This window comes from Heterodontus francisci, chromosome 3, assembly GCF_036365525.1.
Source record: "Heterodontus francisci isolate sHetFra1 chromosome 3, sHetFra1.hap1, whole genome shotgun sequence".
Lineage (NCBI taxonomy): Eukaryota > Metazoa > Chordata > Chondrichthyes > Heterodontiformes > Heterodontidae > Heterodontus > Heterodontus francisci.
This window is the reverse complement of record NC_090373.1, coordinates 171,753,598-171,766,135: the sequence shown is the minus strand read 5'-3', so window position 1 is coordinate 171,766,135 and position 12,538 is coordinate 171,753,598. Positions and strand designations below refer to the sequence as shown.

The 12,538-nt window shown below is 38.5% G+C and overlaps 1 protein-coding gene across 2 annotated transcripts in view; it reads right to left on the bottom strand.

Moving 5' to 3' along the window:
• Positions 1–12,393, bottom strand: part of LOC137364356 (zinc finger CCCH domain-containing protein 6) — a 68,530-nt gene extending 56,137 nt beyond the window's left edge. Inside the window, exons 1-2 of one of the 2 annotated variants that reach the window (XM_068027616.1) lie at positions 12,173–12,393; positions 11,918–12,068 (exon numbers count right to left, since the gene is read on the bottom strand). In XM_068027616.1, the coding sequence (XP_067883717.1) occupies positions 11,918–12,012 (95 nt within the window). In that variant the 5' untranslated portion in view covers positions 12,013–12,068; positions 12,173–12,393. Of the gene's footprint in view, positions 1–11,917 lie in introns of both variants that reach the window. The other variant, XM_068027617.1, reaches the window with a different exon arrangement.
• Between the last annotated feature and the right edge of the window lie 145 nt (positions 12,394–12,538).

The window sequence follows — 12,538 nt, the reverse complement described above, 5'->3', positions numbered from 1 at the left end:
GTACAAAAGCCTGGTTAGACCCCACTTGGAGTACTGAGCGCAGTTCTGGGCACCACACCGTAGGAAGGATATATTGGCCTTGGAGGGAGTGCAATGTAGGTTTACTAGAATGATACCTGGACTACAGGGGTTAAGTTACGAGGAGAGATTACACAAATTAGGCCTGTTTTCGCTAGAATTTAGAAGGTTAAGGGGTGATCTGATCGAAGTCTTCAAGATATTAATAGGAAAAGACAGGCTAGATAAGCTATTTCCACTGGTTGGAGATTCTAAAACTAGGGGCATAGTCTAAAAATTAGGACCAGACCGTTCAGGAGAGATGTTAGGAAGCACTTCTTCATGCAAAGGGTGGTAGAGGTTTGGAACTCTCTCCCACAAACAGCAGTTGAAGCTAGAACAGTTGTTAATTTTAAATCTGAGATAGATAGATTTTTGTTAAGCAAAGATATTAAGGGATATGGGCCAAAGGCAGGTATACGGAGTTAGGTCACGGATCAGCCATGATCTAATTGAAAGGCGGGACAGGCTCGAGGGGCTGAATGCCTACTCCTGTTCTTATCTTCCTATGTTCCTATTACCCACACACTTACCATCCACTTATAATGATTGAAAATGGCAAGATGCTGCAGAAGGGGAACAACAGGCATGAGCTCAGGTGGGAGAGTCAGAGTCACTTACATAGGAGGCCGCCATTCGGCCCATAACATTTTACAGCAGGGAAATTATATGCCCACGATCCTAAAACATCTCAAATTCTGGACAATTCTACTTAAATTAGAAACAAAGTTAACTCCAATCATAGTGAAGTGCATGTGACTTCAGAAACAGCCAAATTAACAGATTGGGCAGAAAGCCATCAGTTGAAATTTACTTGGATGAAGAATAAGGAGAAAACATATGCACTAAATGGTAAAACATTGAAGGTAGAGCCATAAAAACTTTTGGGTTCATATACACAAATCTGAAAGTCTGAGGCCAAGTTGACAAAATGAAAAAGATTTAGGTTTCTAGGTTTATAAGTAGGGGACAGTATATGAAAGCAAACTGGCAATGCTAAACCTATCCTGTTTAGAACCCAGCTAGAATGCGTTGTCTAGTTTAGGAAGACTGTCAATGCCATGGAGAGGATTCAAAAAAGAGCTACTTATATTATACAAAAGCAAAATACTGTGGGTGCTGGAATTCTGAAATGAAAACAGAAAATGCTTGAAATACTCAGTGGGTCTGGCAGCACATCAGTGGTGAGAGAAACAGAATTAACATTTCAGGCCAATGGCCTTCACATCAGAACTGATGAAAAGCCATCAGCCTGAAACGTTAACTCTGTTTCCCTCACCACAGATGCTTTTACCCAAGATGAACCACATGAATTTGAGAGACTAGAGAAAATGGGGCTGTCTTCATTGGAGCAGAGTAAGTCAAAATTATGAAGGTTTGATACAGATAAATCAAGAAAAGCTATTTTTACTCGCGTATTGATTGAAGGACATAAATTTATCACCAAAGGAACCAAGGAAGCTTGGAAGAATTTTTGAGCAGAGGATTATTAGGATGTGAAAGGCCCAACTAAGAACTGTTGAGAAACCTGAATTCACTGATTTTTTTTTTTTAAAAGTGGATAAATATTTGAAAAACAGCATCACAAAAAGTACGAGGAAAGTACAGGGGAATAGAACAGCTCAGAGTTGGCTGAGGCAATGTGATTGAATGGGCCTTTATCTATACTTTAAAATCATATGATTCTATTTTGTCTTCCCTCATCCCCAAGAGCAGATTAATTATTCATAAAGAAGTCAAACTATAGCTATCCACCAATAGAGTTCTTCTATAATGCTGTTTTTAGAAATTACAAAATTAGATGGGCCAATCTTATTTGGTCTCCATTTACAAGAGTCATTAAATGAAAAGGGCTGGTATGCTCTCGACTAAAAGGTTACATTAATTGTTCTATTAATAAATTCATTTGTCAATCTGATCCAGCTGTCTTCCAATTTCTCCATCTTCCTTGCTCAAGCCTTCCTTGGTTTTCTTTTCCTATTTAGTCTCTAAATGTATTTTCCTGTTACTGTCCGAAACTAGAGGCCAGCAAAACTTTAAGAAACAGAGAGACTGGAAAGATTACAAAATAATTTTGGATGACAGCCTTTCAACCAATTTGATCTCACCCATACATCATTAATAACTCTATTTCTTCCAATTGCAGCATCTTAGAGGAGTTCAATATCATAGCCTCAACAACTCTTCTATGAAATATTTAGCACCCACTGTGTAAAGAAATATTTCCCAATATCAGTCTAAAATAGTTCTTCTTAACCTTGAATCAGAATGCACTTGCCCTGTGATTCTGTTTGCTTTACTTTTTCTAAGCCAAAAAGACCAAATATGGAACAGAAACTGTGAAAGCCATGCCCAGTGTACAGCAGCTGTGGAGTAACCTACAGCCAAAACCCTGCTCTTAGCTTGAGGATAACAATGTAAAGATAGGGATTTAAAACATTTTTTAAGCCAAGTCACATTGATAAAAGCAAATATTATGGAATATATAAAATTTACCAGGACAGATATTTAGCGCATAGTTAATACATAATCAAATAACTCCTGAAAACCAATTTCACTCACATTTGGGAAAGTGTGTCAGCCTCTTTTATCCCCCAAAGTACACAAATTAATAATAGGGCCTGTATGACAGTGCTACACCATTAATCTCATGGTAAGTGGTGGAATGCTAGTCTCCACATAGTAATCTTAGCTGTCCAACCACAAGAATGTAGATGGATTTTTGTTAGGTAAGTTTATCAAGGAGTATGGAGCAAAGATAGGAAATTGGAGTTGGGAGTGCAGATTAGCCATAATTTGACTGAAAGGAGGAGCAAGCCTAATGGGGTTGATTGGCCTACTGGTGTTTCTAGTTATGTGAGGCAGACCTGTCCTCAGAGAATTTAGTAAAAGGGAATTCACCAGACACACTTAATGACAGTTGATTTTTGGACCACTCCATGAGATCTGGGAACAGGCTAATCACCCTTTTAGCTGGATGGGTACATTGCACAGAACAGCCAAGAAACCAGAACTGCCAACTTCAAAGTCAGGAAAAATTCTGGTGTAAACAAATGCAAGCATTCTACAGGTAGCCTGAGAAGCTACTGTGCCCACCAGCACAACTGAGTAAACATTTATTTTACTAATTGAAACTCACTTGTCAGAAACCTCTCGAGGCATTGCACGCATGAACAGATAAGGGCAGGTTCAGAATTGGTTGATGCCCCTGTGGCCGGATAGCCTATCAGCATTTATCATCTAGGCTAACTAAAATAATAGCCACTTGGGCAAGATATACACGGACACATAATTAAACAAGATACATAATGTATGAATATTATGCAAAACCTACCATTCAGGACAACAGCTTCCCGAGCAATAAACAGAAAACTGTTAAAATATATAGCTCAACGAGCTAATGAATACATATTAACTGCTGCTAAAAGTCCTACATTACGATAGGCTATTCAATTTTTAAAGCAGTACACAAGTTTTAAATTAACTGCACTCTGAGAGCTAACTAGCAAAATGTCTGTTCACCAGCATACTCCATGCTACAAGGAGTTTTGGCCAATTTAAAAATTCCAAGTGGTAATCTCAATATTATTCCCCAAAATATCTAGTCATTCACTATACCTGTTACATTGTACAAAGTCCACTGATAAGCATTCACTAGACCACTCTTTTGTGACATTTTCCATCACGTGCAAAGATTAAACCAACAAATATCCAATATGACCATCTGAACTGATGACATACCCTTTGCAGAAGGAAATGTCAATCGTATTCACTTTTCAGAACAATACCACTTGTATTTACCAATTTCAGATCAAGCAATTAAAGCATCCATTTGCAGTCATTATTTTTATACTGCCTAGCTGTAGCACAAAGATCTGGTCCTGATGGTTACATTTCCAAAGTTTTAAAAGTAAAGCCAGGGCAGCTGTACTCAAAACATTCAAATAAGCTCTAGGCAAGTTTATAAAGAGTCCAGGAGGTCCAATAGACCCTCAGCAATTTGCAGACCTAATCTGACACTGCATTGGAATTATCTTCCATGCAGTGTCAGCCCCAAATGATGCAAAGCTGTGGTGCTAAATCTGCAGTACAAACACAGTGTTAGATAGAATAGTCCAATGGGAATGTTAAAATATCTAACTGTTTCTGTTAAATAAAACAATACAATTTCATAAACTCCAGATAAAAACAATTAATGGAATGAATCATGATCATCCTGGGAAAAAGGAACAAAACTCAGTTTTGCTGGGGTAAACAGAATTGCCAATTGAGAAGTGTTTATATGCTTCTAAAACTGTTCCCACAATTTTTGATCCATTCACCTTAGGAAATACTAAACTTATAATGGACACATTATGGATGTAAATTTATAAGAAATGAACAAACAATCTGCTGATAATACATTTCAAGGACAGTTGAGGGGGCTCAAAGGGAATCTGACTGTTGCAACACCCACTTCTTATCACAGTCAGGCTGACTATCTTGAAGCCTGGATTGGCAAATTCCTAAAAATAGAACGAGCTTCAGTTTGAAATCTGAGAACAGAACAGCTGATGTTGAGAAACAGCAAACAGAAGAGGGAGGAACAACAGGTTGGGAGTGTCTGAGCAATGCAATGGGGGAATGAGGCAAGTTCCTAAATGAACAATGGCTAGGAAGAGAATCAAAAACTAGAAGATTAAAACATTCAAAAGGGCAGGGTGACCCAGACATCAGGAGAAAAGGGCTTGTAACACAAAATGTGGAAGGACATCAAGTGAAGTAAAAAAAACTTGCACGCTAGTGAGATGGTCAGGATTCAGATAGAGCAGCATAAAAGAAGAGAATAAGATAGCTTTTGCAAAGAGACAAGAACCAATTGCTCTATGTCTAAATTATTTCAATGTCTTAGATTCAGCACCTACATAGAATTTACAGTATAGAAACAGGCCATTCAGCCCAACATTCCTGTGCTAGAATTTATGCTCCACATAAGTCTCCTCCCACCTGAATTCACCTCACCCTATCAACATATCCTTCTTTTTCTTTTTTTCTCATGTATTTATTTAGCTTCTCCTTAATTACATCCTTGCACCTCATACTTCATGTGGTAGCAGATGCCACATTCTGACCACTCTTGGAGTTATGAGTTCAAGTCCCACTCGAGACTTGTGCACAAAAATCAAGGCCGACACTCCAGTGCAGTACTGACGGAGTGCTGCACAGTTGGAGGTGCCGTCTGTCAGATGAGGCGTTAAACCCATTGCTCTCTCAGCTGGAAGTAAAAGATTCCATGACACTATTTTGAAGAATAGCAATGGCGTTCTCCCAGGTATCCTGGCCAATATTTATCCCTCAATCACGTCACTGAAACAGTTTATGGTCATCATCACATTACTGTTTGTGGGAGCTTGCTGTGTGCCTATTATTGCTGCTTTACAAAAGTGACTATACACTTCAAAAGTACTCTAACAGTAAAGCACTTCGGGACGTCCCAAGGTCATGAAAGGCACTATTTCAATGCAAGCCTTTCTTTTTTCTTCTGAACTTATTAGATTTATTGACCATCTTATATTTATATAAACATACAGTTGACACTAAACTGGGAGTGTGTCAAATCTGGTGAGTTAGCCACGGACCTACAAAATGATATAAAAATTTGAGTTGGTAAAACATAGCAGACAAAATTCAATACAAATAAATGAATGGTAGTAAAAATAAATAATGTGTTGAACTATCTTAAGGATGAAAAGGAGGTAGGAGTGTTTGTAGGCCATGAACTCAAAATACCCAGTTACTGCGGAACAGTAAATAAGAATAAACTCAGAACTATAATATTAAATCTGTATAATTCAAGTTTGAAGTCATTATGCTGACAGTGCAGTATTCTAGTCAGACCATACCTCAAGTACTATACCCAGGTTTTCTCACCAAACATTTGTCTGGAGGCAATCCAGAGTAAAGCCACTAATTTTACCCCCTAATCTCAGAGGACTAATTAATAAGGAAAGACAGGATAAATTGGGGTTCTTCAGCCCTAAAAGGAAAGCAACTGAGGTTAAACCTTAAAAGGTATCCAAGATAGTAACCAGTAAAGAAAATATAATTCTGGTGTACTTGGTACTCTATTCTAAAGTAAACCCAGACAGGCTGGGATGGTACAGGATCAAATATCCATTTCCCCCTTAGCTAGTCAAAGGAGGTATTAGGAGGTATTAGGAGTAGCCAAAAAGTTGATCCAAGCGGTGCATTTTAAGATCAGCCAAATGGAGAAGCGGAAGAAATTCCAGAGTATGTGACCTACAGTGGCTGAAACACGGCTGCCATCATCTGTAAGGCACAAGTAAAGAGTATGATGAAATACTCTCCACTTGCCTGGTTGCGTCCAGCTCCAACAACACTCCAGAAGTTCGACACCATGCAGGACAAACCACACTTGATCAGCAGCCCATCCACCAGCTTAAACATTCACTCCCTCCACCACCTGCACACAGTGCCAGCAGTGTGTGCCAACTACAATATGCACTGCAGCAACTCGCCAAAGCCCCCTTCGACAGCACCTTCCAAACCCATGACCTCTACCACCAAGAAGGACAAACCAGCAGATGTATGGGAACACCACCACCTGCAAGTTCTCCTCCAATTCACACACCATCCTGACCTGGAAATATATCACCGTTTCTTCACTGTTGCTGGGTTCAATCCCTGGAACTCCATCCCCTACAGCAGGTGTACCTCCATCAACTGGACTGCAACAGTTCAAGAAGGCAGCTTACCATCACCTTCGCAAAGGCACTTAGGGATGGGCAAACAATACCAGTCTTGTCAGCAATGCTCACATCCCATGAACAAATAAAAATAAGTGAGCGGCTTAAGAGCAAGAGTGCAAGTTTGAAGTAGCATGTTTTGTGCTTATAATCCTTTCGTTTCTATAATTCTGTACTCCATTTGTTAAGATCCTCCTATATCTGGTTCCTGTACTCATGAAAATACAGACTCCTGTTGCAGTTCCAGACGTGCTGGCTATTCGCCACTATCTTTTCAAGTGACCCCTCTTCACATGAGCTATAACAGTGTTTTTTGTCAGGTCAGTCACTGGGGGCAGGGGTCTGGGGAGGTATTGATTTTAACAAATCTTATTCTGTCCTCAGAGTTTAAAGAGACCAATTACCAGTCGGGATAGTGGCAATAACAATCAGCAGCAGGAAGTTATTTCTCCCGTTTCTAGGTTAAGAGCAGTGAGACTAAACGTAGCCCCCTCAAGAACCACCTAACTGAGCTCAACCAACAGATCAAATACAAAGGACAGGGCTTTGCCGTCTCTATAACTTAGTTTCACACTGGGCAATGATTTATCAAATGAGTCAATAGGAAACATGCTACATTTTTTCATTCAACTTTCGGTATTTGCATTGTATATCAGCATTTTTAATTGATCAGTGTAGTGATAAAGGAAGAACGCATTCAGTAAACTTTGCTAAAAACATGCGGATCAAAATGTTTATGACCTTACTGCTTCATTGAAGAATTAAAAGCACAGCACACCCGTGATAAGCTGTTTTCCATATGGGCAGCCTAGGGACTGTAGCTAAGTGCTCCTGGGAACTTGCAGTCTGATTCTACTCCCCTGGCAGCAAATTATACAAAGGCAGCTGGAACAAGTTGGTATATGCAATAAAATCTACAGGGACTTACGTAGGTTGATATTTTAAGAAAAGCTTTGGGTTCATCAAGATAAGGTCAGTGGTGCTGGGTTATACTTTCCCCACTTTTGACATCTTGTATGCGAATGGAGCAAATACCCAACCAGGTACAGCACAGGAGCAAAATAAAGCTGCAACCTGCTACTACAGTGTACCTTAACCTCAGGTTTAAAGTGATATACTGTACCGAACAAAGATTAATTTTCATTTAGCACACCATCCAACCTTATGGTCAGAGGTTTCTCAATTCATGTCAAGTTGCAGAATCCTGGATGATTATCTCAACACCAACTCTGAAACTGAAGGTAAAACCTGAATTTTTAAAGAAGCTTACAATCTTTTTAATCAGCATTATACTTAAATTAAGTGGAAATATTTGATTTGAACAAATGAGTTGTTATTCAGAAGCAAAGGGAAGCTACTAAACAGAAAATCTCAGCAACAGTAGGCCCTGAACATTATTAGCATGCATGAACAGGCCACAAGCAGAATGCTATACTTGGTTGGACAATATTAATGCATGCAATAGTACAATATACTAAAAATCTGTGCCTAAACTTGGGGTGGAACCAAGTTGAAGTCCACACATGCTGACAAATGATGGGGGCCCATGTCTACAAATACATTAGTATTGTGCTAATGACTAGGCTCATATTTTAATTTAGATTACAAATTATACAAAAATCTTTAAAACCAGGAATTACAGCTGTAGCAAAACATTTAAGGACAATCAAATGAATAAATGGTCAGCAAGTAAAAGTTTAAATTACTATTTTGCTGCACTCTCAAGATTGCATATTAAGACCTACAAGTGTTCTCAGCACTGATTATTTTTATTACAACAAAAATGTTATATTCACTGCCCCCTTAATTTATCAAGTGCTATTGTAATGTTTGTAGGTATTATTGAAAAACACAATGCCAGTATGTTTAATTTTTTAAAAACTTTTTTTTGTGGGCCAGCATTTGTTGCCCATCCCTAATTTCCCTTGAACTGAGTGGCCATTTCAGAGGGCAGTTAAGAGTCAACCAGACTGCTGTGGGTTTGGAGTCACATGAAGGCCAGACCAGGTAAGGATGGCAGATTTCCTTCCCTTCAGGCCTTTAGTGAACCAGATGGGTTTTTATGGGAATGATAGTTTCATGGTACCATTACTGAGGCTAACTTTCAATTTCAGATTTTATTAATTAATTGAATTTAAATTCCACCAGCTGTCATGGTGGAATTTGAATCAGTATTCCCAGGCTAGTAGCCTGAGCCTCTGGATTACTAGCTCAGTGACATTACTGCTCGGCCACTGTCTGCCCAATTGCCATTAACACATCATGTAACTTCAACAATATATTTAAATGTCTTACACTAAATGGGTATATCAATTCCTCCAAGCCAGGTCGTAGTGCAGCAGTATACTCAAAGGATCAAGGCTGGGGAATTTTAATTACAGGTTTTTGCAACCACTTGCTTTTTATAAGGCACATATTCAGGCAAAACTGCCTCTGTTGGAAATTTGTACCGCAAAAGAATTTTATTTGAAAGGCAAGAATAGTTTATTTTTAGTTCACCAGACTAACTAGGGTCTACAAACGCACCTCATGGTGACTCTTCCTCTCTCTCAATAAGTAGCTCGACTGCACTTGTTACTATCCACTAAAGAATTATGGAAAGGAAACCCATCCTGTCTCTCAACTCAATGGTGCAAGACACTCAGACTCTAGTGTGCTCCACTACCACTTCACTCCAAAGACAAATACAATTTATGAGGTTTATGCCAGTGTAGACCTAGCTATTAACCCTTAACACTGCAATTTTAAACACAAAGGCTTATCATTTCCCAGGCATCCCTATAGTAGATCTGTATTCAAATCACACTAGTTCCAAAGCATTTTCAATATGTAACAGATGTCTACTTTAGATTGAACCCAAGTATCTAACAGGATTTTCTAACTACTTTCAGTCCATCATAACAGACTATGATTCTATGGGAATGACCAGCGAAAAAGAATTACATAACTCTCGTTGAAAAGCTAGCATTCACACAGGCTCAAAAGACCAGATGACCCGATTCTGTGCTTTAATTTCTATGATTCCAATTCAATAAACAATGGCTTCCTACATGTCCATCAACAATTTGGCTACAAGTATATGAGCAGGAAATATAGTGACAGAGAAAATGATCTCCCAAATTATCTTTACTCCTATTTAACTTTGCAGTTAATGATTACATAAAGAGAATGCTTCCCCTTTAAAAGTGAAACATTTGCAAATAAAAAAAATGAACATTTGTTATATTGAGTACTGATGTCAATTTCAAGAGAGCTTAAAAAGATAGTTTTTTTGGTCTTGGAATGTGGGCAAAATACATTTCCCAAACCTAAATATCTTGACAAATAAGTGGCTTACTATGCCATCTCAGCAGGCGTTAAGTGTAAGACTTGAGCTATGTGCAAACCAATGGGTTTTTTATAATTGTCTGTTTTCGTGGTCCTTTTTGATGGTAGAAATTTCTGATTTATCAAATTCCCAATTAATAACTTGTCATGGTGAGGTTGAATTCATGACTTCTGGTTGAGAGTTTAAATCCCAACATGGCAAGTTGTGAAACTGATTTGCTGGGCATAACTGTGGGGGTGTTGAATTACCACTGGATAATCAGATCAAAGTACATTCACCATCAACACAGAATCTTATGCAGCCCCACCACCCAGTCCCTCACATCATTATGTTCAGTAACCCTTGCAAGCTAGTAACCCAAGGAGTGCAGGTGACTTTTTTTTTTAAGACTGAGTGTGCAGATGGCAAAACTCAATTATAGATTTTGTCACAGCTTCAAGATTTAATCTCAGTAAAAATTTAAATATCAACTGCCATTACACAAAACCAATGGCCCATGATCAAATACTACAAGGATCTCAAGTTCAAATCTATTTACTGGTTACTACATGACTGCAGCGAAGCTATACTGTTACAGCACTAACCCATTGGGAAAAGATTCAGTATTCCAAATCCATGCCTAACGTCAAAACTACTCAGTAAACCTCATATCTGCCTTCACATATGTGGGAAGGGGAGAAGGGAAAGAGAAGAGAAACTAAATTACTTTTGTGACTACGTTGCCAAGGTCCCAATAGTCTGCACTAACGTATTAACCAAAGACAAAGTGATGTACTGAATAGTAACTGTATCAAACAACTGCCAAGTGCAGAGTGCAGGGAAGGATTAAAAGCAAAAGAGCATCCACAAATATATTTAAACAAATAACACGCATTATTTAGAGTGAAATGAATTTAAAGAAGTTACATTTTCAATAACGGGTTGATAGAGCTACTGTTGTCTGTTGAGGTAAATGTCCTTTTACTCTAAAACGACGAACGCTATTTTTTTCAGCGCTGCGATAAATATTCCTGTGACCAGTTTATGTAATAAGTCTGGGTGTAAACATTGTATTATCATTTAAAAATAATCAAGGTGAAAGGAGAATGTTCGAATCGTTTTGGTTTTCCCGATTTTTTAAAAATCCACGTGATGGTGCTTGTTTTTTTTGCGATTAGTTTTTGGAAAGGGACTTCTTTGTTCAGTGCTCATGGGTATTTCTGTGGTGGCAACAAACTGAACGTTAACATGTCGGTCACACCATGGATTTACATAAAGGTTCACTGCCAAAATGGTGGATATAATCCGATGAGACGGCATGAAATCGGATCCACCCCGAGTTCGAGAAGAGGTTTCACGGACTCAAAAAATAGACAAAACATTTAACCTCGTTACTACGTATAAATCAAATGGTTTCCTAAGTAAATAAAAATGTTTCCCTCCCTATTTTGATATAAAACTTACCACAATGAGCAGTGTCTTTTTTTTAAAAAAAAGGACAATGATTTTTTTTTAAAAAGCCAAGCATGCACAAGTTTCAACTGTTGATTTTTTTTTTAAGGGCAGGAAAAAGCCCTACCCAGCAAAACATTTACTGTACAGACAAAGAGAGAGAGAGAGAGAGAAATACGAATTGTAGAGTATTCACCTCCCATGAACTGATTTTTTTTTCCGGAAAAAATTAAAATAAAAAAAAAATAAAATTAAAAACAGGTAGAGAGAGAGAGAAAAAGAGAGAATGGCAATGTTAAGACTTATTTTTAAAAATAAATTTTAGAATGGTTGATATATAAGAATGTTACTCGACCTTTCGTTCCCTGCAAGCTCAGACTCTGTCATGTTTAGAACATCATTTTTGTCAACTGGGGTTGGGGGGTTGGAGAAAAGGCTTTCAAAAGCCATTTTTCCCCACACAGTACAAGACTGAGAGTTGTCTCACTGAGACGTTGCTGGTGTGACTGTTGATAAAAATAAATAAATAAATAAAAATCTCACGGTAAATTTGATGAGAACAGTATTTTTTCTTTTTTTAAGAAAAAAACACAAGAGCGTTCAATCTTACGCGAGTTCTTATTTGGTTAAACTGTTTGCGTATTGGTTCTAAAGAGTTTGATACCCCTCTTTTTCCGCCGGTTTTGTTCTTGGTGATTTTGGTTGGCGAGAGCAAAAAAAAAAGGAAAATTTTCACACGCTGTGGTTATTCCTCATAAACATGGCGCTCGATGCTTTCTAGTGCAGCGATGGTGACAGGGTTCTCTACAGATTTTACACAGAGGAAACGAATGAGTCCTCGCACCCAGCCTCACCCTAACCTGATGGCCCCGAAATACCACCCTTAGCCATCTCCCATTGGCTGCCTGCCTTTGACGGACATCACTTTTGCCAACGGTAAATAGAGGGGTAGGCTGCTTCTGATTGGTGGAGTTGG